This window comes from Oncorhynchus kisutch, linkage group LG6, assembly GCF_002021735.2.
Source record: "Oncorhynchus kisutch isolate 150728-3 linkage group LG6, Okis_V2, whole genome shotgun sequence".
NCBI lineage: Eukaryota > Metazoa > Chordata > Actinopteri > Salmoniformes > Salmonidae > Oncorhynchus > Oncorhynchus kisutch.
This window is the reverse complement of record NC_034179.2, coordinates 72,291,784-72,317,289: the sequence shown is the minus strand read 5'-3', so window position 1 is coordinate 72,317,289 and position 25,506 is coordinate 72,291,784. Positions and strand designations below refer to the sequence as shown.

At 42.8% G+C, this 25,506-nt stretch overlaps 1 protein-coding gene across 10 annotated transcripts; it reads left to right on the top strand.

The window, feature by feature from the left end:
* The first annotated feature begins 13,270 nt into the window (after window positions 1–13,270).
* LOC109893381 (lysine-specific demethylase 8) lies at window positions 13,271–25,138 on the top strand. 10 transcript variants are annotated; one of them, XR_004210392.1, is made up of 10 exons: window positions 13,271–13,528; window positions 20,111–20,572; window positions 20,770–20,942; window positions 21,045–21,177; window positions 21,271–21,318; window positions 22,194–22,343; window positions 22,466–22,558; window positions 22,716–22,905; window positions 24,345–24,441; window positions 24,573–25,138. XR_004210392.1 is itself a non-coding variant. In XM_031827386.1 (9 exons), exons 2-8 carry the CDS (start codon window positions 20,120–20,122, stop codon window positions 22,878–22,880), a joined length of 1,215 nt encoding a protein of 404 aa, XP_031683246.1. In that variant the 5' UTR covers window positions 13,271–13,528; window positions 20,111–20,119; the 3' UTR covers window positions 22,881–22,905; window positions 24,345–25,138. The 10 variants fall into 10 exon arrangements, 4 of the variants coding, with proteins under 4 accessions (XP_031683246.1, XP_020342187.2, XP_031683247.1 ...); XR_004210390.1 differs by having other exon boundaries at window positions 22,716–24,441; XM_031827386.1 differs by having other exon boundaries at window positions 24,345–25,138.
* Window positions 25,139–25,506: the final 368 nt, after the last annotated feature.

The window sequence follows — 25,506 nt, the reverse complement described above, 5'->3', positions numbered from 1 at the left end:
TTGGATAGCCCAAAAGGCATGACCAAATATTCGAAGTGCCCTCTGGGGGTGTTAAACGCGGTCTTCCATTCGTCCCCCCCCCTTATGCGAACCAAATGATATGCATTCCGTAAATCCAACTTAGTGAACACGGATGCTCCCTGTAACCTTTCAAAGGCTGAGGACATCAACGGTAAGGGATAGGTATTCTTCACTGTGATGTTATTCAACCCACGGTAATCAATGCAAGGACGCAGAGAACCGTCCTTCTTCCCCACAAAGAAGAACCCCGCCCCCGCTGGAGAAGAGGAAGGACGAATGAATCCAGATGCCAGAGAATCAGAGATGTATCTCTCCATAGCCTCCCTCTCAGGAACAGAGAGTGAATATAACTTGCCTTTAGGCGGAGACTCACCTGGCAATAATTATATTGCACAGTCATAGGGACGATGCGGAGGAAGAGAAGCAGCACGGGACTTACTGAACACCTCCTTCAGGTCGAGGTATTCAACGGGCACGTTAGACAAATCCACTGCCTCCTCTAGAAACACAGAATCAGACACAGACGAACAAGCAGACACCAAACAGGACTCAAGGCACTTGTTACTCCACATGGATATAGAGTTATGACCCCAGTCAACTCTGGGGTTGTGTTGGGTGAGCCAAGGGTGGCCGAAAACTAATGGTGCAAGGGGTGAGTCCATGAGTAGAAATGATAGTGTCTCAGTGTGATTGCCAGAAGTGATGAGTGTGATAGGTTCAGTGGTGTGAGAAATGTTGGGGAGTTCTTGACCATTGAGAGCGTTGACGGATATCTTGTGCGAGAGTGAGGTGATAGGAATCTGGAGTTTGTGAGCGAGCTTGAAGTCCATGAAATTACCCTCTGCTCCTGAGTCCAGTAAGGCTTGGGTGTCGTGTGTGTGTGTGGCCCATCTTAGTCTTACCGGGAGGAGAGTAGATGATGAGGTCTTCTCTGTGGTGACACCACCCGATAGTAGCCTCATGCTTACTACCGGGCCTGATCTTTTACCGGGCAGGAGTGGATAAAGTGGCCCGCTCTACCACAGTAGAGACAGAGTCCTTGGGATCTCCGCCTCTCCCTCTCTTCCCGGGAGAGGCGAGCTCTCCCCAGCTGCATGGGTTCGTGAGCGGAGGCTGAACTGGCCGTGTTCCCGCCGCTGGCATGCCAGCCCTCCGTGTCGTTATACGGTCTGTTAGGGCATGCTCGGCGGCCAATACGACTCAGACGAGCGTCGACCCTCAAGGCTAGTTCCACTAGTCCATTTAAATTCCTGGGAAGGTCCAGAACATAAATCTCCTTCTGGATCCGGTCCTCCAGCCCATGCAGGAACATGTACCACTGCGCCTCCTCGTTCCACTGACACTCTGCGGCCAGAGTGCGGAATTGGATGGAGTATTCCGATACTGAACGGTCTCCTTGGCGAAGGTCAGCGAGTAGTCTGGCCGCCTCCCTACCCGCCACGGCCCGATCGAAGACCCTTCTCATCTCCTCGGAGAGTGTCTGGAAAGAGGTGCAGCATGGGTCCTGGTTCGTCCACACCGCCGTTCCCCAAAGAGCCGCTTTGCCTGATAGCAGTGTGAGTACGAATGCTACCTTAGACTGTTCACGGTTGAAGGTCCGTGGCTGCAACGAGAATTGCATGGAACATCTCGTAAGAAAAGCTCTGCAATAGTCAGGATCACCTGAATAACCCTCTGGTGTCGGTAGCCGTGGCTCTAGCTGGGAATCCGGCTCTGGCGGGGCGGGTTGAACTGCCGGTGTAGGTGGCGCAGCGAGACCCCTCAGATGTTGTAATTGTTGGGTCAGCTGGGATACCTGCGTCGCAAGGGCTTGTACTGCCCGACCTGTGCTGGAGATGTTCTCCTCTTGTTGATCCATTCTCGTGATACTGCGGGAAATGAATTCGGTCAGACTCGTTGAACTCGCTGCATCCATGGTCTGGTCAGATCGTTCTGTGACAATACAGAGGCGGATGCAAGATGCAAGCAACGATGGTTTAATGAATACAGTTTACAGCAGCAACAGGACAGACAGACTGTACTCAGACAGAATCCGACCCAGGGACTAGGGCGCATCTTCCGATGATAGCGTGCTGAGAAATCCAGGGGAGTGTGTCCGGATGGGTAGGAGGGAGCACAGCAGATAATCCACACAAGGGCGGTGAGAGATGAGCACGGACACACGACACAACCTCAGAGAAGTAACAACGATCTGACAACAAGAAACACTGGTTACAGAACATATAAAGGGAAGATAAGTGATTCCAGCTGGCACAGACAATCAGGCCGAGATTGGGAACCACGCCCACACAAACACGGGAGAGAGAGAGAGAGAGAGAGAGAGAGCGAGAGAGAGAGAGAGAGAGAGAGAGAAAGAGAAAGAGAAAGAGAGAGGGAGGCAGTGGATTCATGAACCGTGACAGAGTCATTTTATATTAAGGAATCTTTACTTTTACTCAAGTATGACAATTCGGTACTTTTTCCACCAATGTATGTATCACACATTTTATATAACGTGCAGTACCAGAAAGAACTTGAAATCGAAAACAGCACACTCAATCTATTGCCATGGTGGGAAAAAAGAGAAGTGCATTGTCATGAGGATGCAAATATCTCTGCTTGGACTGAGTTAACATATCCGTTTACTGTATATAAGAAAAGGAGAACCGCAACAGTATAGGTGCAACCTGACAGTCTTTAGAAAGGAATAGTTGAAATAGGAGTTTAATTAGAGTGCTTTTTATTGTATGATCAACGTTAATGTTTGTGCTTCTAGTTCCGACCATGCAGTAATATCTAACAAGTAATATAACCTAACAATTTCACAACAACTACCTTATACACACAAGTGTAAAGGAATGAATACGAATATGTACATAAAAATACATGAATGAGTGATGCCCGAACGGCATAGGCAAGATGCAGGTTTTGATCGCGGGCCGTGTCAGTGGCACTGTGTTGTCTTCAAAGCGAGCAAAAAAGTTGTTTAGTCTGTCTAGGAGCAAGGCATCATGGTCTACGACGGGGCAGTTCTTTTTAAAGTTTTTTTTTTTACCTCCTTCTCTCCCCAATTTCGTGGTATCCAATTGTTAGTAATTACTATCTTGTCTTATTGCTACAACTCCCGTACGGGAGAGGCGAAGGTCGAAAGCCATGCGTCCTCCAAAACACAACCCAACCCAACCAAGCCGCACTGCTTCTTAACACAGCATGCCTCCAACCCGGAAGCCAGCCGCACCAATGTGTTGGAGGAAACACCTGGCTACCTTGGTTAGCGCGCACTGTGCCACCTGGGAGGCCTGGTTTTTCTTTTGTAGTCCGTGATTGACTGTAGACCCTGCCACATACCTCTCGTGTCTGAGCCATTGAATTGCGACTCCACTTTGGAGTCTGCTTTAGTTTCTGTTTATAGGCTGGGAGCAACAGAATGGAGTCGTGGTCAGCTTTTCCAAAGAGAGGGTGGGGGAGGGCCTTATATGCGTCACGGAAGTTAGAATAACAGTGATCTAGTGTTTTGGCAGCCCTAGTCAGCACAATCGATATGCTGATAGAATTTGGGGAGCCTTGTTTTCTGATTAGCCTTGTTAAAATCCCCAGCTACAATAAATGCAGCCTCAGGATATGTCATTTCCAGTTTACAAAGAGTCCAATGAAGTTCTTTCAGGGCCGTCGATGTGTCTGCTTGAGGGGGATATACATGACTGTGATTATGATCGAAGAGAAATCTCTTGGTAGATAATGCGGTCGGCTTTTGATTGTGTGGAATTCTTAGTCAAGTGAAAAAAAGACTTGAGTTCCTGTATGTCGTTATGATCACACCACGTCTCGTTAATCATAAGGCATACACCCCTGCCCTTCTTCTTACCAGAGAGATGCTTGTTTCTGTCGGCACGATGCGTGAAGAAACCAGGTGGCTGTACCGACTCAGATAGAGTGTCTTGAGTGAGCCATGTTTCCGTGAAACAAAGAACGTTACAGTCTCTCTCTGGAATGCTACCCTTGCTCGGATTTCGTCTACCTTGTTGTCAAGAGACTGGACATTGGCGAGTAGTATGCTCGGGAGCGGTGCGTGATGTGCCCGTCTACGGAGGCTGACCAGAAGACCGCTCCATCTGCCCCTTCTACGGTGCCGTTATTTCGGGTCGCCAGCTGGGATCCGATCCAATGTCCTGGGTGGTAGGCCAAACACAAGGATCCGCTTCGGGAAAGTCGTATTCCTGTTCGTAATGTTGGTGAGTTAACTTTGCTATTATATCCAATAGTTCCTCCCAACTGTATTTAATAAAACCTACGATTTTCTGGGGTAACATTATAAGAAATAACACATAAAAAACAAAATACTGCATAGTTTCCTAGGAACGAGAAGCGAGGCGGCCATCTCCTCCTCATGGACTGCACCAGATTTGCCAGTTCTTGCTGTGAGATGATACCCCACTCTTCCACCACGGCACCTGCAAGGTCCAGGACATTTCTGTGAGCAATGGCCCTAGCCCTCACCCTCCGATCCAACAGGTCCCAGACATGCTCAATGGGATTGAGATCCGGGCTCTTCACTGGCCATGGCAGAAACTGACATTCCTGTCTTGCAGGTAATCACGCACAGAATAAGCAGTATGGCTGGTGGCATTGTCATGCTGGAGGGTCATGTCAGCATGAGCCTGCAAGAAGGATACCACATGAGGGAGGAGAATGTCTTCCCTGTAACGCACAGCGTTGAGATTGCCTGCAATGACAACAAGCTCAGTCCGATGATGCTGTGACACACCGCCCCAGACCATGACAGACCCTCCATCTCCAAATCGATCCCGCTCCAGAGTACAGGCCTCGGTGTAACACTCATTCCTTTGACGATAAACGTGAATCCAACCATCATCCATGGGTAGACAAAACCGTGACTCGTCAGTGAAGAGCACCTTTTACCAGTCTTGTCTGGTCCAGCGACGGTGGGTTTGTGCCCATAGGCAACGTTGTTGCTGGTGATGTATGGTGAGGACCTGCCTTACAACAGGCCTACAAGCCCTCAGTCTGGCCTCTCTCAGCCTATTGCGGACAGTCTGAGCACTGATGGAGGGATTATGCATTCCTGGTGTAACTCGGGCAGTTGTTGTTGTCATCCTGTGCCTTTCCCGCAGGTGTGATGTTCGGATGTACCGATCCTGTGCTGGTATTGTTACATGTGGTCTGCCACTGCAAAGATGATCAGCTGTCCATCCTGTCTCCCTGTAGCGCAGTCTTAGGCATCTCACAGTACGGACATTGCAATTTATTTACCTGGCCACATCTGCAGTCCTCATGCCTCCTTGCAGCATGTCTAAAGTACGTTCACGCAGATGAGCAGGGACCATGGGCATCTTTCTTTTGGTGTTTTTCAGAGTCAGTAGAAAGACCTCTTTAGTGTCCTAAGTTTTCATAACTGTGACCTTAATTGCATACCGTCTGCAAGCTGTTAGTGTCTTAACAACTGCTCCACAGGTGCATGTTCATGAATTCCAATCAAATCAAATCACATTTATTTGTCACATGGTTATGTTAATGCGAGTGTAGCGAAATGCTTGTGCTTCTAGTTCCGACAATGCAGTAATAACCAACGAGTAATCTAACCTAACAATTCCGAAACTACTACCTTATACACACAAGTGTAAAGGGATATTCTATGTACATAGAATATGTACATAAAGATATATGAATGAGTGATGGTACAGAACGGCATAGGCAAGATGCAGTAGATGGTATCGAGTACAGTATATACATATGAGATGAGTAATGTAGGGTATGTAAACAAAGTGGCATAGTTTAAAGGGGCTAGTGATACATATATTACATAAAGATGCAGTAGATGATATAGAGTACAGTATATACATATGAGATGAGTAATGTAAACATTATATTAAGTAGCATTGTTTAAAGTGGCTAGTGATATATTTTACATCAATTTCCATCAATTCCCATTATTAATGTGGCTGGAGTTGAGTCAGTGTGTTGGCAGCAGCCACTCAATGTTAGTGGTGGCTGTTTAACAGTCTGATGGCCTTGAGATAGAAGCTGTTTTTCAGTCTCCAGGTCCCTGCTTTGATGCACCTGTACTGACCTCGCCTTCTGGATGATAGCGGGGTGAACAGGCAGTGGTTCAGGTGGTTGTTGTCCTTGATGATCTTTATGGCCTTCCTGTGACATCGGGTGGTGTAGGTGTCCTGGAGGGCAGGTAGTTTGCCCCCGGTGATGCATTGTGCAGACCTCACTACCCTCTGGAGAGCCTTACGGTTGTGAGCGGAGCAGTTGCCGTACCAGGCGGTGATACAGTCCGACAGGATGCTCTCGATTGTGCATCTGTAGAAGTTTGTGAGTGCTTTTGGTGACAAGCCAAATTTCTTCAGCCTCCTGAGGTTGAAGAGGCGCTGCTGCGCCTTCTTCATGATGCTGTCTGTGTGGGTGGACCAATTCAGTTTGTCCGTGATGTGTACGCAGAGGAACTTAAAACGTAATACCCTCTCCACTACGGTCCCATCGATGTGGATAGGGGTGTGCTTCCTCTGCTCTTTCCTGAAGTCCACGATAATTTCCTTTGTTTTGTTGACGTTGAGTGTGGTTATATTCCTGACACCACACTCCGAGGGCCCTCACCTCCTCCCTGTAGGCCGTCTCATCATTGTTGGTAATCAAGCCTACCACTGTAGTGTCGTCTGCAAACGTGATGATTGAGTTGGAGGCGTGCATGGCCATGCAGTCGTGGGTGAACAGGGAGTACAGGAGAGGGCTCAGAACGCACCCTTGTGGGGCCCCAGTGTTGAGGATCAGCGGGGTGGAGATGTTGTTACCTACCCTCACCACCTGGGGGCGGCCCGTTAGGAAGTCCAGTACCCAGTTGCACAGGGCAAAGTCGAGACCCAGGGTCTCGAGCTTGATGACGAGTTTGAAGGGTACTATGGTGTTAAATGCTGAGCTGTAGTCGATGAACAGCATTCTCACATAGGTATTCCTCTTGTCCAGATGGGTTAGGGCAGTGTGCAGTGTGGTTGAGATTGCGTCGTCTGTGGACCTATTTGGGCGGTAAGCAAATTGGAGTGGGTCTAGGGTGCCAGGTAGGGTGGAGGTGATATGATCCTTGACTAGTCTCTCAAAGCACTACGGGGCGGTAGTCGTTTAGCTCAGTTACCTTAGCTTTCTTGGGAACAGGGACAATGGTGCCCCTTTGAAGCATGTGGGAACAGCAGACTGGGATAAGGATTGATTGAATATGTCCGTAAACACACCAGCCAGCTGGTCTGCATATGCTCTGAGGATGCGGCTGGGGATGCCGTCTGGGCCTGCAGCCTTGCGAGGGTTAACACATTTACATGTTTTACTCACATCGGCTGCAGTGAAGGAGAGTCCGCAGGTTTTGGTTGCGGGCCGTGTCAGTGGCACTGTATTGTCCTCAAAGCGGCCAAAAAAGTTATTTATTCTGCCTGGGAGCAAGACATCCTGGTCCGTGACGGGGCTGCTTTTCTTTTTGTAATCCGTGATTGACTGTAGACCCTGCCACATACCTCGTGTCTGAGCCGTTGAATTGTGACTCTACTTTGTCTCTATACTGACGCTTAGCTTGTTTGATTGCCTTGTGGAGGGCATAGCTACACTGTTTGTATTCGGTCATGTTTCCGGTCACCTTGCCCTGGTTAAAAGCAGTTGTTCGAGCTTCATGCGAATGCTGCCATCAATCCACGGTTTCTGGTTTGGGAATGTTTTAATCGTTGCTATGGGAACAACATCGTCAATGCACTTTCTAATGAACTCGCTCACCAAATCAGCGTATTCGTCAATGTTGTTGTTGGAAGCAATGCGGAACATATCCCAGTCCACGTGATCGAAGCAGTCTTGAGCGTGGGATCAGATTAGTAGAACCAGCGTTGAACAGACCTGAGCGCGGGAGCTTCTTGTTTTAGTTTCTGTCTGTAGGCAGGGAGCAACAAAATGGAGTCGTGGTCAGCTTTGTTTATGGTTCAGTGAACAAGCAAGGGAAACATTGTTTAAACCCTTTACAATGAAGATCTGTGAAGTTATTTGCATTTTTACAAATTATCTTTGAAAGATAAGGTCCTGAAAAAGGGAAGTTTCTTTTTTACATGATTCCATGTGTTATTTCATAGTTGTGATGCCTTCATTATTATTCTACAATGTCGAAAATAGTCAAAATTAAAGTTAAAAAAAACTTGAATGAGTAGGTGTTCTAAAACTTTTGAACGGTAGTGTACGACCATCCCCAGGAAGATGACCATCCCCAGGAAGACCACAGATGTCCGTCTGAAGCGGTTATTCTTACATTTAGTTGTCTCTGATTGGGAATCATACTTAGGCAGCCTTTTCCCCTTTGTTATTTTTGGGAAGTTTGTCAGTGGCACTATAGCCCTCTTAAGCCTCACGGTTTTGTTGGCGACTTTAGAAATAAAGTAATGTACTCTGCGCTTTAGTCCACTTATTCCTTCCAGGAAGACGGCCGTGACAGATTGCCAAATAACATGCTGAAAATGAAAACAATGTGTTACAATTACACCTTCTGCTCTAGGTCACCAAATAATTTAAATGACTGCCATTATTACATAGCCTACCATTAATATATACTATTAATATACCTGCACTGTAAAAGGGCCCAAAACATCCCTGTGTTCCTATTGATGGTGGAAGCATCGGAGTTCTCCACAAGGAAGTGTCCTTGAGCTGTCCAAAGCACTGATGAAAGGGATACAAACAAAGAGTGAGAGAGGCTGATTAGGAACTGCAGATGTAATGAATAGAGATGGTTGCTATTTGATGACATTTGAATTGATCAAAATGCATTTTTGGGGGAACTATTCAGGGAAAATGTGTCTATTTTACTTGGCACAAACTAACATTATCAAACAATTTGGTTCATCTGCTCTAAGAATTCTCATTTAGCTCTCCCGTTTGTAAAATGTTTGCTTTGCTTGCGATCAGAGATAATAAACATAACCCCGGCATTTCCCTTTTATGTAAATCATTAACAAGCTCTATTTCAGACATCATAACCATGGTAACCTTTGTCCAAAGCTCAGCAACTGACAAGACAGACTCTATACTCTTTACCATGCATGCAGGTCATGTGCTCCTTCTTGATTTGATCTGCCGTACCCATATTGGTAACAGTTTATTATACTGTGTAATTACTATGGCATTTGATCTACTTACAATTTACAAATCATTATTCCGACAACAAAAAAATGGGTAGAACTCAATTTGCAAATGTGTTAGGAATGAATGGCATGCATAAGAGAATAGCAGACTCCAGATGCATGTAGAGAATTTTGGATTGGATCAGAAGTATGTGGACACCTACTCGTCAAACATTTCATTCTAAAATCATGGGCATTAATATGGAGTTGGTCCTTCCTTTGCTTCTATTACAGCCTCCACTCTTCTGGGAAGGCTCTCCACTAGATGTTGGGACATTGCTGCGGGGACTTGCTTCCATTCAGCCACAAGAGTGAGGTTGGGCACAGTTAGGCCTGGCTCACAGTCAGCATTCCAATTCATCCCAAAGGTGTTCATTGCGGTTGAGGGCTCTGTGCAGGCCAGTCAAGTTCTTCCACACCGATCTCAACAAACCATTTCTGTATGGACCTCGCTTTGTGCACCGGGGTATTGTCATGCTGAAATAGGAAAGTGCCTTCCCCAAACTGCTGCCACAAAATTGGAGGCACAGAATTGTCTAGAATGTCATTGTATGATGTAGCATTAAGATTTCTCTTCAAGTAAAGGGTCTAGCCAGAAACATGAAAAACAGCCCCAGACCATTATTCCTCCTCCTCCAAACTGCCGGTAGTGTTTTCCCGGCATCCGCCAAACCCAGATTAGTCCGTCAGACTGTCATATGGTGACGTGTGATTAATCACTCCAGAGAACTCGTTTCCACTGCTCCAGAGTCCAATGACAGTGAGCTTTACACCCCTCCAGCCGACACTTGGCATTGCATATGGTGATCTTAGGCTTGTGTGCAGCTGCTTGGCCATGGAAACCCATTTCATAAAGCTCCCAAATCTCAGTTCTCTTGCTGATTTTGCTACCAGAGTTTGGAACTCGGTAGTGAGTGTTGCAAGCAAGGACAGAATATTTTTTATGGACTACGTGCTTCAGCACTCGGAGGTCACGTTCTGTGAGCTTGTGTGTCCTACCACTTCACGGCTCAGCAGTTGTTTCTCCTAGACGTTTCCACTTCACAATAACAGCACTTACATTTGACCGGGGCAGCTCAAGCAGGGCAGAAATTTTACAAACTAACTTGTTGGAAAGGTGGCATCCTGTGACGGTGCCACATTGAAAGTCAGTGAGCTCTTCAATAAGACCATTCTACTGCCAATGTTTGTCTATGGAGATTGCATAGCTGTGTGCTCAATTTTATAAACCTGTCTGTAACAGGTGTGGCTGAATTAGCCAAATTCATTCATTTGAAGGGGTGTCCCCTTACTTTGTATATATAGTGTATATTTAATGTTGGAGCACCTGCTGGGATGATCCCCCATTTGGTATAATAACTTGGGTTGTTCTCTACCATGAATTATTTTATACATATTATAATTATCAGAGCGTGAAAGAAATCATGTCTGAAGAAAATTGATGCAAAAATATGCATTGCTATTGCATACAAATAGATATCGTTGTGTTGATCTTCAGCCTATGTTTAGCAAGTAATTGTAATGAAAGAGTGATAGAGGAAGTGAAAACAAATTGTTCAGCATTTCACGTACTAATGACTTCACCGTCAATTCCCATGGGTGAGACTTTCATCCAGCATGTCAAACCAATGAGATGATTCTGTGGATGAAATCACGCTGTGCAACACACACCCTGAAGCACAAGCTTTCTCTTTCAAAGACACACAGCACCATGGAGAAAGACTTTTAACACACAGGTTGAAAGTGTTCTGTATCTCCACAAGGATTCTGCCTACAGCTACAGGCCCAATAGAGTTACCAATATAGAGCTTACAGCTACAGACCCCATAGAGTTGCCAGGATAGAGCTTACAGCTACAGGCCCCATAGAGTTACCAGGATAGAGCCTACATCTACAGGCCCCATAGAGTTACCAGGATAGAGCTTACAGCTACAGGCCCAATAGAGTTGCCAGGATAGAGCTTACAGCTACAGGCCCCATAGAGTTACCGGGATAGAGCCTACAGCTACAGGCCCCATAGAGTTAACGGGAAAGAGCCTACAGCTACAGGCCCCATAGAGTTACCGGGAAAGAGCCTACAGCTACAGGCCCCATAGAGTTACCGGGAAAGAGCCTACAGCTACAGGCCCCATAGAGTTACCGGGATAGAGCTAACAGCTACAGGCTCCATAGAGTTAACGGGAAAGAGCCTACAGCTACAGGCCCAATAGAGTTGCCAGGATAGAGCTTACAGCTACAGGCCCCATAGAGTTGCCAGGATAGAGCTTACAGCTACAGGCCCCATAGAGTTGCCAGGATAGAGCTGTATGTTCTGTTTGTCAGTGTGTCCAAAATCCTTGATGGAGTGTCTTGTCCTTTCAATATTGTTAACATGTTTATCATTATGATTGACTCAATCGCTGTGCTTTTGAAACAACAGGACTTTGGCACATATATAGATCAAGGTCGTCTCAGCAGGTGTGTTGAAGTTCAGCTTGAGGATACAGGGGGAGGGGGAGGCTCTCTAACACACTTATTTTCTACAATCTAATCTTTTCTACATCACTACATTAAAAAGGAGCTTTTACTCTACTAATATTAGATTGTTTGATTTTCTTGTCATCTGGTGCCCTTTCCACCATAATGAGACCCCCCTCTCATTTAGCATGTCTATTCAATAGACCTATGAAACTATCCTCCTGGCCTCCTCACACACACACAATCCTTCACAGATCATCTAACTGCATTCCCATCACCAGTCTCAGGCAGCTGGCCCATTTCCATCTAATAGTCAGACTAATCGCCAAGGGAGGAATTACCACTAAATTAAGGACTAAACAAATGTTCTAGTTTATTGAAGGCTGTAAATGGATGAGCCAAGCTGAGGCTATCCTCCCTATTGTGTTGTCAATATTTGTTGCATTTTGTGCTGCTCCATACCACTTAAATTAGACTTTATGGGCATTGATCGAGGGAGTTTGATGAAATAGCATATTCTATAGCATGTTCTCTATTGCTTCCCTACTGGTCCTTAAGGAAGGGGTGGGGCCGACGACATCACATCTGACCATCAAACCAACTCTTTGAATGCCCTGCTCCCTGAAGTTTGTCTAAAAAAACATTGGTTTTCTCATTGTTTTTACCCTTTAGTGTGTGTACTTTAGTGTATACTATCTCACTTTTCAACAGAAAAAGTTCCAAATTCGCTGGAGGACATCTTTAAGCATGGGTCTGTTGACTACAGTCTCTGATGTTAATTGGAAAATAATAGCAGTGGGGTAAAGGGGAATTGATCTAATCTGCATCATTTTTTCTGTGTTGTCTTATCATGTACTTTGTACTTGAAGCATTTAGGCACATCATTAGATCAAAACAATATTGTGTATTTGTCTCACACTTCCCTTGAAACTAGAGTATGACATCAACATTTATCTAATCTGCAGATCATTAGCCATCACAAACAATGAAGACATGAACCACACAAAGTTCTATTCATTTCACTTTTTTTTTTTTGTATAGTAATTTCCAGGTGCAGTAAAGTAAAGCATGTATTAAATAAACACTGACAATTGTTCTATTTTAGTAGCAGATCATATAACCTGGACACAGGAGGTTGGTGGCAACTCAATTGGGGAGGACATGGTCGTGGTAATGGCTGGAGCGGAAAAGGTGTAATGGTATCAAATACATGGTTTCCATGTGTCTGATGCCATTTCATTCGCTCCATTCCAGACATTATTATGGCTTGGGCAATGCCATGACTGGCGTTTCAACTAAACCAGTCACCTATTCAATGTTGGGCTATTCATTTCCTAAACAGTCTGGTAAAACCAGACAATGTATAATCAATTATCTAACAAAAGTGATTACGGTGTTAAACTATTTTCAATTTGCTTCAGTCCACTGAGCATGCTACAGTTTGTGCAGGTTATCCAGCCAAATCAAGCCTGGCTGCAACAGTCCAAATAAAATCAATGCGACATTGATAGATTGATCTTGTGAGGCTAGAGCTCTGGGAGGTCGTGAGCAGATGTGACTGGGTAAGAGAGCCACGGGTTGACTGGGTTTACACAGTGTGGGTGTTACGGATACAAGTATCCTGTGTGTGTATCCTGTGTGTGTTTCTTTTCTCTCCTTCCCCCCTCACAGGTGAAAATCATCACTCCCCAATCAGTCACCAATCATCAATCAGAAGACACACCTCCTCCTGTTTCCTACCCAATCACTGTTCCTTTCCCTTTGTTTAAAAACCCTATCAGTTGTTTGCTGAAGAGCTCAATCTTGCTGTAAATGCCATGTCTGTAGGAATTGCTGTTTCACTTTCTCTTTGTGTATTGACCTCTCTTTTGTTTGAGCACCTCCATAGCACTTTGTCATCACCTGTGAGTATTGTTTTTGGTTATGGTGATTGTTTGTTTGCTGGTGGGAAAAGGGGGAACCAAGACAAGTCGCCCATGGGCATTCACTACCCGTAGGTAAACTTTGTTAAATACACTAGTTAGAACTGGGCGGACCACCCACTATTTTTGGTTAGTTAGCTGTTAAAGTAGGCTAATCTAGTTTAGGGGTGTTTTTGAATACTTATTGTTTCTTCCTTGGGTCCAGCTCAGCCCCTTTTCCTGCTCCCCCCATTACCGTGTGTTTATTAATAAACCCTGAGTTTGACGGTAGATTTCAGTTGTCGTAGTTATTTTGTTCTCACTTTTTTACTTTGTCACTATTAGAATTTGTATGAGTTTGTTACGGTTCTCATTATCATCCCCCCCTAGACTGTTGGGCCAAAAGGGATTTGTAACAGTGGATGTACTGTTGTAAGATGTCACCAACAGGACATTTCTTTCATGAAGTTCAGTTTTTGTAACGGGAAAACCTTCAATTTTTCACTGTCATCCATGCTATTATTTGCAAACTATGACACTTGAAATGACGGATTATTAATTTACAATTATATTACTATTGCATGGAATTAAATGGCATGTAGAATAATGCTAAAATTCTATTTAAAATCCCATGCATGGATGCTCGTCTTCAGAAATGACTGTCAAAAAAGCAACCAAATAACTAGGGCTTTACAATGATGGTGAAATTTGGAGAAAGTTTGTGATTAAGTGCATTAACCTTCCTAGAAGTAATGGGTTGAAGGAGGGATGTGTCAGAATGCTGCATTTTGGCACTTTAGCAAGCCTTTATTCATATTAAATGTAATATAACATGCTTTTAAAATTATGTCTTGGTCCACGATTTCTACTTAAAATATCAAAGGGACACAAGGCACTCTTTGTTGAATGACCCTACTTTTTAAAAATTTAATCATTTTCGTTCCTATGTAGAATATAAGGCTTCCACAAGAGTTTATCTGCGTTTTATGGGGATGGTTTTCCATGACATTCCAGTCTTTCATCTCCTTCTCCACAGGTCAGTGTCAGGTATCTTTTTTCAGAATAAGAATATGATTTCAACCTACAGTTGAATTCAGAAGTTTACATGCCTTAGGCAAATACGTTTAAACTCAGTTTGTCACGACTTCCACTGAAGGTGGGTCCTCTCCCTGTTTTGGCGGTGCTCAGCGGTCGGGGTCGCCGGCCTACTAGCCGTCACCATCCATGTTTCCTTTTCCGTTTGTTTTGTCTTCGGTTCATTACACCGGGTGTTCATTTGCTTTCATTTATGTGTATATTTACCCCTGTTTCCCCGCTTAGGTTTGTGCGGGATTATTTTCTTGTTGCTTGTGGAGGCTTTCCTCAGTGTATTTCGCGTGTGGTTATAGTAAGGTGCGTGTTTTTACGCCTTACGGTTAGTTCCCATTGTCTTGGGTGTTTTGGACTTGCCCTTATTAAAATATACGCTACTGACATCTCTGCTCTCCTGCGTTTGACTCCTTACCTACATTCAGTGCGTAATGCAACACATATTTTCACAATTCCTGACAATGAATCCCAGTAAAAATCACTGTCTTAAGTCAGTTAGGATCACCACTTTATTTTAAGAATGTTAAATGTCAGAATAATAGTAGAGTGATTTATGTAAGCTTTTATTTAGTTCATCACGTTCCCAGTGGGTCAGAAGTTTACATGCATTCAATTAGTATTTGGTAGCATTGCCTTGGGTCAAACGTTTCCGGTAGCCTTCCACAAGCTTCCCACAATACATTTTTTGCCCATTCCTCCTGACAAAGCTGGTGTAACAGAGTCAGGTTTATAGGCCTCCTTGTCCGCACGCGCTTTTTCAACTCGGCCCACAAATGTTCTATATGATTGAGGTCAGGGCTTTGTGATGGCCACTCCAATGTCTTGACTTTGATGCCCTTAAGCCATTTTGCCACAACTTTGGAAGTATGCTTGGGGTCATTGTCCATTTGGAAGACCCATTTGAAACCAAGCTATAACTTCCTGATGTCTTGAGATGTTGCTTCAATATAGCCACAATTTTCCTTCCTCAGATGCCAAGTATTTTGAAGTGCACCAGTCCCTCCTGTAGCAAAGCACCCCCACAACGTGATGCTGCCACCCCCGTGCTTCACGGTTGGGATGGTGTTCTTTGCTTGCAAGCCTCCCCTTTTTCCTCCTAACAAAATGATGGTTGTTATGGCCAAACAGTTCTATTTTTGTTTCATCAGACCAGAGGAGATTTCTCCAAAAAGTACGATCTTTGTCCCCATCTGCAGTTGAAAACCGGAGTGTGGCTTTTTTATGGCGGTTTTGGTGGTGGCTTCTTCCTTGCTGAGTGGCCTTTCAGGTTGTCGATATAGGGCTTGTTTTAGTGTGGATATACACTTTTGTACCCGTTTCCTCCATCTTCACAAGGTCCTTTACTGTTATTCTGGCATTGATTTCCACTTTTCGGCACAAGTACGTTCATTTTTAGGAGACAGAACACGTCTCCTTCCTGGGCGGTATGACGGCTGCATGGTCCTATGGTGTTAATACTTGCGCACTATTGTTTGTACAGATGAACGTGGTACCTTCAGGCGTTTGGAAAATGCTCCCAAGGATGAACCAGACCTGTCGAGGTCTACAATTTCTATTCTGAGGTCTTGGCTGATTTATTTTGATTTTCCCATGATATCAAGCAAAGAGGCACAGAGTTTGAAGGTAGGCCTTGAAATACATTTTGCTAACAAGAAATTCGTGGAGCGGTTGAAACACTTAGGTTGGAGTCAATAAAACTAGCTTTGTAAACTTCCAACTTCAACTGTACATCATATAGTCATCAATGAAAGTGCCTAAATATTCAGATTTAATACTCATTAAATAGTCAGATATGCTGATGCTGTTGGATGGGGTGACAAGATAAAGAATCAAGATTACTTCTGACCTGTCACTAGTCCTGCTGCTGCCAGACGGTGCTATTATTCCTCGCGTCTTTTGGCATTTGCCTACGGCCACTCTCCGCTGGGCGTAAAATGTTTCCGCGTTTAAGCGATTAGTGATGTACAGATCAGCTGTTTGTTCACCCGCAATTGCTAATAACACACCTGCAACTGCCTGACTATATGTAATAAAGTGAAAATCTGAAGCCCGAACCCAACACGCAAATATCGAAAATGCTTTGAAGCTTAGTCAGATTTTAGAACGAATTTTTTTTTTTTGACAAGGGGGGTGTGTGGGGTAAACAGTGGTGTAAAGTGTTACGTTTTTTACAGTATCTGTACTTTACAATTTACTTTTTATCCACTATTCCTAAAGAGAATAATGTAGTATTTACTCCATACATTTTCCCTTACACCCAAAAGTACTTGTTACATTTTTACAGGAAAATGGTCCAATTCACGGACTTTTCAAGAGAACATCCCTGGTCATCCCTACTGCCTCTGATTTGGCGGATTCACTAAACACCAAATGCTTTGTTTGTAAATTAATGTCTGAGTGTTGGAATGTGCCCCTGGCTATCTGTAAATTAAAAAAATATTCATACTCTTACTTTTGAAATTCCATGTACTTTTGATAATAGAGAATATTTCAAACCAAACACTTTTAGACTTGAACTAGTATTTTACTGGTTGACTTTCACTTGAGTCATTCTCTATTAAGGAATCTTTACTTTTATTCAAGTATGACATATTACTACTTTGTCCACCACTGGGGATAAATATATACACAGTTCCAGTCAACATTTTGGACACTTACTCATTCAAGGGTTTATCTTTATTTTTACTATTTTCTACATTGTAGAATAATAGAAGCCATCAACTATGAATTAACACACGTGGGAATCATGTAGTAACCAAAACCTTGTCACAACACAACTGATTGGCTCAAATGCATTAAGAAGGAAAGAAATTCCACAAATTAATGTTTAACAAGGCAAACCTGTTAATTGAAAAGCATTCCAGATGACGATCTCATGTAGCTGGTTGAGAGAATGCCAAGAGTGTGCAAAACTGTCATCTAGGCAAAGGGTGGCTACTTTGAAGAATCAAAAAATATATATTTTGATTTGTTTAATAGTTTATCGGTTACTAGATGTGCTGTTTCATAGTTTTGCTTTCTTCACTGTCATTCTTCAATGTAGAAAATAGTAAAAAATAAACCATTAAATGAGAAACGTGTCAACTTTTGACTGGTACTGTATTTTTAACTAATTTATATTGAAACATATGCAACATGTAAAGTAATGGTGGTATGTTACATGAACTGAAATAAAAGATCCCAGATTGTTCATATATACAAAATGCTTTTTGTGCACATGTGTTTACATCCCTGTTAGTGAGCAATTCTCCTTTGCCAAGATAATCCATCCACCTGACTGACGGGTGTGGCATATCAAGAAGCTGATTAAATGGCATGATCATTACACAGGTGCATTTTGTGCTGGGGACAGAAATGCTATTCTGTGTAGTTTTGTCACACCACAATGTTACAGATGTCTGAAGTTGAGGGAGCATGCAATTGCCATGCTAACTGCAGGAATGTCCCCCGGAGCTGTTGCCAGAGAATTTAGTGTTAATTTCTCCACCATAAAATGCCTCCAACGTCAAATTAGATACGTTGTTTTAACGAATTTGGCGGTACATCCAGTTGGCCTCACAACCGCAGACCACAACATTTTGGTAGGCTATTTGTTAATAAACTTGTCTCATTAAATGCAGCTTCTCTTCTGTCATTACTTGTTGCCCTAGAAGACTAAATAAACCCTTGCTCATCAGATACGATGTTATAGCCTAGCCCACATCGATAGAATGAGAAAGGGGGCATATAATACAAACGTCTAGCAACCCAAAGGCATTGAATTCGAATTTCATCAACGTGAATCTAGCAACCCAATTGTTTCAAGTTCCAATCTCAGACAACTTTAGCAACTTTAAAACTACTTCCTTTTTAGCTGCTTTTCAAATTTGTAACATATAATAAAAATTGTAATTCTTAATAGGATAAACATATCAAATGAAATGGATGACATCCACAAATTAATACATACATTTCTTATTGTAACATACTAATTGGAGAATGTCAGATTTACGTACAGAATGATAGATTATTTCATGAGACAAGGTTGCTTGTGACTGGAATTTGTATAGTGCCTCAATCATCACACATTGTTCTGGCACGCCCTTCTCTTTATTTTCAACTCTCCATTTTGTAGCATTTCTCTTGAATTAAACTCGGACATTTTCCTTTTTGCCTCATTGGATGGACGTTAACTATTTGTGCCCAAGTTCCCAAAAGCATTTGGCAATTGATGTGTATTTGGCGATTGCCTGCAATTACGCCCTAAACCTTGAGCTTAAGCACTAATGCCAGATAAAAATAAAGGAGACAAAAATGAAGGCCCTAGACATGAATTGCACAAGAATGATGCATAAAATAATCCATAAATGTATTTCTCTTCAACCCGCACGCGCATCACCACCAGGGATACAGTCTAATATATTTAAGCAATAAGGCACGAGGTTGTATATGGCCAATATACCATGACTAAGGGCTGTTCTTAAGCACGTTCTTAGCCGTGGTATATTGACAATACCACAAAACCCAGAGGTGCCTTACTGCTATTATAAACTGGTTACCAACGTAATTGAAGCAGTAAAAATACATGTTTTGTCATACCCGTGGTATACGATCTGATATACCACAGTTGTCAGCCACTCAGCATTCAGGGCTCGAACCACCCAGTTTATAATTAGAACTAACCAGTGTTCTATCGGTAATTTTTTTACATATTTTCTAAACCTGCTAAATTTGGTTAGCCAAAAGAGAATTACAAAATACATAAAGAATAACAGCGCCATTTTTGCGGCTGCAAGGGTACTATGTCACAAGCCGCTCCTGGAGGTAGACGTTAGCACATCTGGAGGCTAGATCAAACTGTCCACTCTTCAGACTGGAGCAAGGGGAGCTGGCAGGATAGATGTATTTCGCTTAACGTTTTTTACGAAAACTGTGCTACTTGCAAAATAATGTGATATTACTGTTTGCATGATCGAACCCTATCATCACGTCAAGGAACATAAATAATGTATTCGTTTTCTACACGGAGCTATTTTATTGCAACACCAGCGTCTGCATTTATCAATAACGGTAGCTAAACGTGTTTTGTGAATTATCTAAATTATTAGAGCGTTTACTATTTATTTGTCCACATGTTATAATATCATTATCGGGGTATTAAATATAACACGTGCCCAGTGATGATACGTTTGTTTGTGGATCCACTCTAACAATATTTGGGGTTAGGGGTCTTTGTTTCTTGCTCTTACCGGACTCGAGGTTCAGGGGTCTCGCTCCCTGAATCTGTCTCTTCATATTTAACTCATTTACATGTCACACGTGAGGAAGGATATGGAAAATGGTGGTTTTAATAGAAGTCTTGTGTATTCATTAGAGTTAACAGGTAGCAAAGGTTTTGTAGGTAGGCAGCCCCCAGCTAGCTAAGTGTATGGTTATAATATTAGTGGTTTTCAGACCAGATTGATTGTGCACTGTACCTTTTTTTTGATTGGGTGTAACAATTCTCTATTTCCACAGCACTAGCCTATGGCAGAACTGTGGTCAGCTATCTCTGCTGCTTTGCCTGTGACGGAGGCAGAATTTCCACTTGACTTCAGTGAAAAAGTTGAGCCCAGTGTGGTGGATGTGCTGAAACGTTGCAGGCAGCAGCTGTACACCGGGAGCGGTCAATGGAGGCAAAACGCTCAGATCATCTTGGACTTTTCCTGGGAGAAGCTCAACACAGGAACATGGCGTGATGTGGACAAGGAGTGGAGGTGTTTGTATTCATATGGCTGCCTGTTCAAAGTAGCTGCCCTATGCCGTGATGATGCCTCATCAGCTACAGTGCAGGAGGCCATACGGACATGTGACTTGGGCCTGCTCATGGGAGCAGCCATCATGGACAATATTTTACAAACCTTTGTAAGGATCCTGCAAAATGAAATCGGGAAGAGGCACTCCAATGAAGAGAATCCCAGTGAAGGAGTTAGTGCCAAGGTGGATTTCATATCTTATACTGTGTATGTTGTGTCCTGTTGCTTTCTAACCAGTCAATGTGAGCCTGTGTCATATCCCTTTAGTTCTTTCTCATACTTTTCTTAAAGGCTACTAGGCTATTTTATTTTGCTTTGCATATTGCTTGTTCTTCAAGTCAAACTGTTAGCACAAACTATGTTAAATTCTCTTCTCAACAGAAAATGAAGGTTGACTGTGTGTCAGTGCCCGTTGTCAAGCAGGCTCTGGCAGTACCAAGGATACACTGTCCATCATTAGAGAGTTTCAAGAAAGATTACTTGGATCCCCAAAAGCCAGTCATATTAGAGGGTATCATAGATCACTGGCCAGCCTTCGAAAATCACCCTTGGAGGTACCTTTTTTCTTTATTTTGTGTCCTTCTCTAGTCCCTTGCCCTTACCTTCTCATAGACCCCTAGACACCTCTGTTGATTTTGTTTTTTCCCTTTGCAAAGCATAGAATACCTGCAAACTGTTGCTGGTTGTCGGACTGTACCTGTTGAAGTAGGCTCAAGATATACTGATGAGGAATGGTCACAGACGCTGCTTACGGTCAATGAATTCATCGATCGCTATATTGTTGTGAAAGTAAGTACTTCCTCATGAGAAATATTACCCCAAGAATTAGCCAAGGATAGATGCTCTTCACTCAATGCCTATTCCCGCTCTCTCACACTTTAGGACGCATCAAGTTTGGGATATCTTGCTCAGCACCAGCTATTTGATCAGGTTGGTCATTGCCCTGTCCTGTTTTTTTTTACATAACAAATTTGGGTGAGGATGTCAGTGTTGATATATACTGAACAAAAATATAAGCACCACACATAAAGCGATGGTTTCATGAGCTGAAATGCAAGATCCCAGAAATGTTTCACATGCACAAAGAACATATTTCTCTCAAATGTTGTGCAGCAATTTGTTTACATCCCTCTTAGTGATTATTTATACATTGCCAAGATAATCCATCCACCTGACAGATGTGGCATATCAAGAAGCTGATTAACAGCATAATCATTACACAGGTGCACCTTGTGCTGGGGGCAAAGGGTCACTCCAAAATGTGCAGTTTTGTCACACAGCACAATGCCACAGATGTCTCAAGTTGAGGGAACATGCATTTGGCATGCTGAATGCAGGTATGTCCACCAGAGCTGTTACCAGAGAATTTAATGTTAATTTCTGTACCATTAGCCGCCTCCAACATCGTTTTAGGCTTTGATACCGGCCAACAGGACAGCTGATGAAACTGAAGAGTGTTTCTGTCTGGAATAAAGCCCTTTAGTGGGAAAAACTGGTTAGCTGGGCTTTGCTCCCCACCCATGGATGCGCCCCTGCCAGTCATGTGAAATCCATAGATTAGGGCCTAATGAATTTTTCAATTGACTGATTTCCTTTTATGATCTGTAACTTAGTAAAATCGTTGAAATTGTTGCGGTTATTTTTGTTCACTATAAGACAAAAATACAACATGTATATTTTACTGGAAATGTAGGATACAGGCTTCTATAATGCTTGCCTCCATTTTTGTATTGTACAAATGACATTTAAAGCATAAATGTTTTTCATTTACAAAAACACTTTTGCTCAATGTACTCTTCTCCAAGGTCCCTGAGCTTAAAGACGACATCCGTATCCCTGACTACTGTTGTCTTGGTGAGGGAGATGAAGATGACATCACAATCAACGCTTGGTTTGGGCCAGGAGGTACAGTGTCCCCCCTGCATCAAGATCCTCAACAGAACTTCCTGGCTCAGGTGAGTCTATCACATCCAGCGAGTAGGATCAGCCTCACAGCAATTTGGACCCTGCCAGAGATGTGATCCTGTATTTTGGCAATCATAATTTGGTGACTGCATGGTCCCATATTTTGTAACAGGTGGTTGGGAGAAAGTACATTAGTCTGTATTCCCCTGAGGACACCGAGAAACTCTACCCTCACCAATTGCAGCTCCTACACAACACGAGTCAGGTTAAAATTCCACTTGAAATCTCTCCATGCACCAGGTCTATGATCTTAAACAATCTAGCATATAAATGATCTACCTAAACTGTTAGTGCTGCATACTTTGAATGGGAGAAATGAGTCAAGTGTTTGCCATTTAAACACAAAGCTTTCTTTAATGCAGGTGGAGGTGGAAAGTCCAGACGTAGTGCGATTCCCAGAGTTTGTGAAGGCTCCCTACCTAGAGTGTGTGTTGCAGCCTGGGGAGGTCTTGTTCATCCCAGTCAAGCACTGGCATTACGTGCGTTCTTTGGAGCTCAGCTTTTCTGTGAGCTTCTGGTGGTCATGACCCACGATGAGGGATCCAGATTCAGGTTGTTTTTAGTCCGAATTTTGATTATTGAAGTGGTCTTGTAAAATGCAAGTCCTGTGCTCACATATGTTGTGACTTATGTCTGAATGTTATTTTCTTAAACAATCATTAACATGTCTGTCCTTTCATTGCTTCAGCCCTCTCAGCCTCATCCACCAAATGGCTTTAAAAACACCTTATTCTATAAACAAATTCATGGTTAAATGACAATGGTAATTCAAAAAGGAATAAGGTTGGAAACAAGTCTCAATTTACATAGTTCACAACTTACAACGGTGATTCATGTTGAAGAATTATGGAAACTTTGCTGAACTCAATTAACTTGAGTAGAGGAAAATAGCCTATCACTATGGCTATTTTACATACTTAAAAGTGTCCCACAACATATCCATGACAAAGGAAAGACAGTTGTGTTCAATCTATCAACACTTGAATGTGATTATGGCACACATTGAATTCCAAGCTGCCTGCATGATTGGCACTTGCTTCTACTCATTCCTAAATTAAACGAAGGAGCAGTTAGTGTATGCTCATTTCCTACTGCATATAAAATATGGAGTTGTTACCCATTTAATTTAATAGGGTATGCTTTTTCAAATTAGCATGTAATTGTTCCCAAATTAGTCCTGCAGATACTCAAAGATGAGGGAATGTCCATAATTTATTCAAATAAGGCAGTACTATTCTAATTTAACAACCTAATGAACCACAGGCACAAATTATGGACAAACAGCTTTCCATTTAAACTGCCTGAAAGAATGATTGAAGTAGTTGCCACATTTCCCAGAATTGCTCCCCTAGAAAGTAACTTAATAAAATTGAGATAATCAAGTTAAGAGTGGAGCTCACGGAAGACCATTGACGATTCAATGAAAGTTATTTGAGGGTGTGAGATTCCATTGGACCCCACATAATGTTGTTGACCAATAATTGCTAGTGCTTGGGCACACACATCGACAAGCCAATTTGCCTCTTTGCATTATAAGCTGACATTAGCTCACAGATGAAAGTGGTTAGCTACACTGAACAAAAATATAAACGCAACATGCAAAGTGTTGGTCCCATGTTTCATGAGCTGAAATTAAATTTCCCAGAAATGTTCCATACGCACAAAGTTTATTTCTCTCAAATGTTGTGCCGAAACTTGTTTACATCCCTGTTAGTGAGCATTTCTCCTTTGCCAAGACAATCCAACTGACAAGTGTGACATATCAAGAAGCGGATTAAAAAGCATGATCATTACACAGGTGCACCTTGTGCTGGGGACAATAATATACCGTTCTAAAATATGTCGTTTGTCACAACACAATGCCACAGATGTCTCAAGTTCTGAGGGAGTGTGCAATTGGGATCCTGACTGCCAGAATATCCATCTGAGCTTTTGCCAGAGAATGTAAATGTTAATTTATGTACCATAAGACACTTCCAATGTCGTTTTAGAGAACTTGGCAGTGCATCCAAACGGCCTGACAACTGCGGACCCCGTGTATGGCATCGTGTGGGCGTGCTGTCAACGTTGAGAACAGAGTGCTCCACGGTGGGTTATGGTATGCGCAGGCATAAGCTACTGACAAACACAATTGCATTTTATCGATGGCAATTTGAATGCACAGAGATACAGTGATGAGGACCATTGCCGTGCCAATCATCCATTGCCTAATGTTTCAGCATGATAATGCACGGCCCCATGTCGCAAGGATCTGTACACAGTTCCTGGAAGCTGGAAATGTCCCAGTTCTTCCATGGGCTGCATACTCACCAGATATGTCACCTGTTGAGCTTGTTTTGGACGCTCTGCATCAACATCTACAACAGTGTGTTCCAGTTCCCACCAATATCCAACAACTTCTCACAGCCATTGAAGAGTGGGACAACATTCCACAGGCCACAATCAATTGTTTAGTTTTTGATTTCAACATCCATTATTTCACCCATCCTTGAAAATATGTTTACATTCTCTACTTTATTTTTCATGTTCATGATTTATTTAATTTTGAATTGAATACATATGGTGTGAAATTGACCCCATAGTTTGGTGACATTTTCATCTGATTGTCAAACAAATCACTTCAAAAAGCACCCTACCTGCACAGTTCCATCCACCATAATAATTAATTTAGCTGACACATTGAAATACTGTCTGCTTGCATAACAATGTAAAATATATCACATTACACATGCATTGCTATTTTCTCACGAGATGCTTCAATAAATAAATAATTTCTCCACACCTGTTCCCGAGACAAATGTGTTTTACAATTTTAAGAAATTCATAATTCTGCCTGAGTTATATTATATTAAGCTATAGTACATGTGAGAGGTTGTAGGCATACAGTCAGTGTCCATATCAGTTACAATTCCATTTAATCCTTATGAATTTAAAGGAGGAATATTCATGGTTACACGGATACTTTTGATCGGGATATCAAAGGTGCATGTAAAGAGATAATAAACATGGTTATATTTGGGTTGTTAGTAGGCATGCACAATGTATCAGTGAACATATCGGAATCGGCCGATATTAGCTAAAAATGCCAACATTAGGTTTCGGCCCGAAGTCTTGTTCAACGCCGATGTTAAAAAATGTCAAAGCTACCGTGCA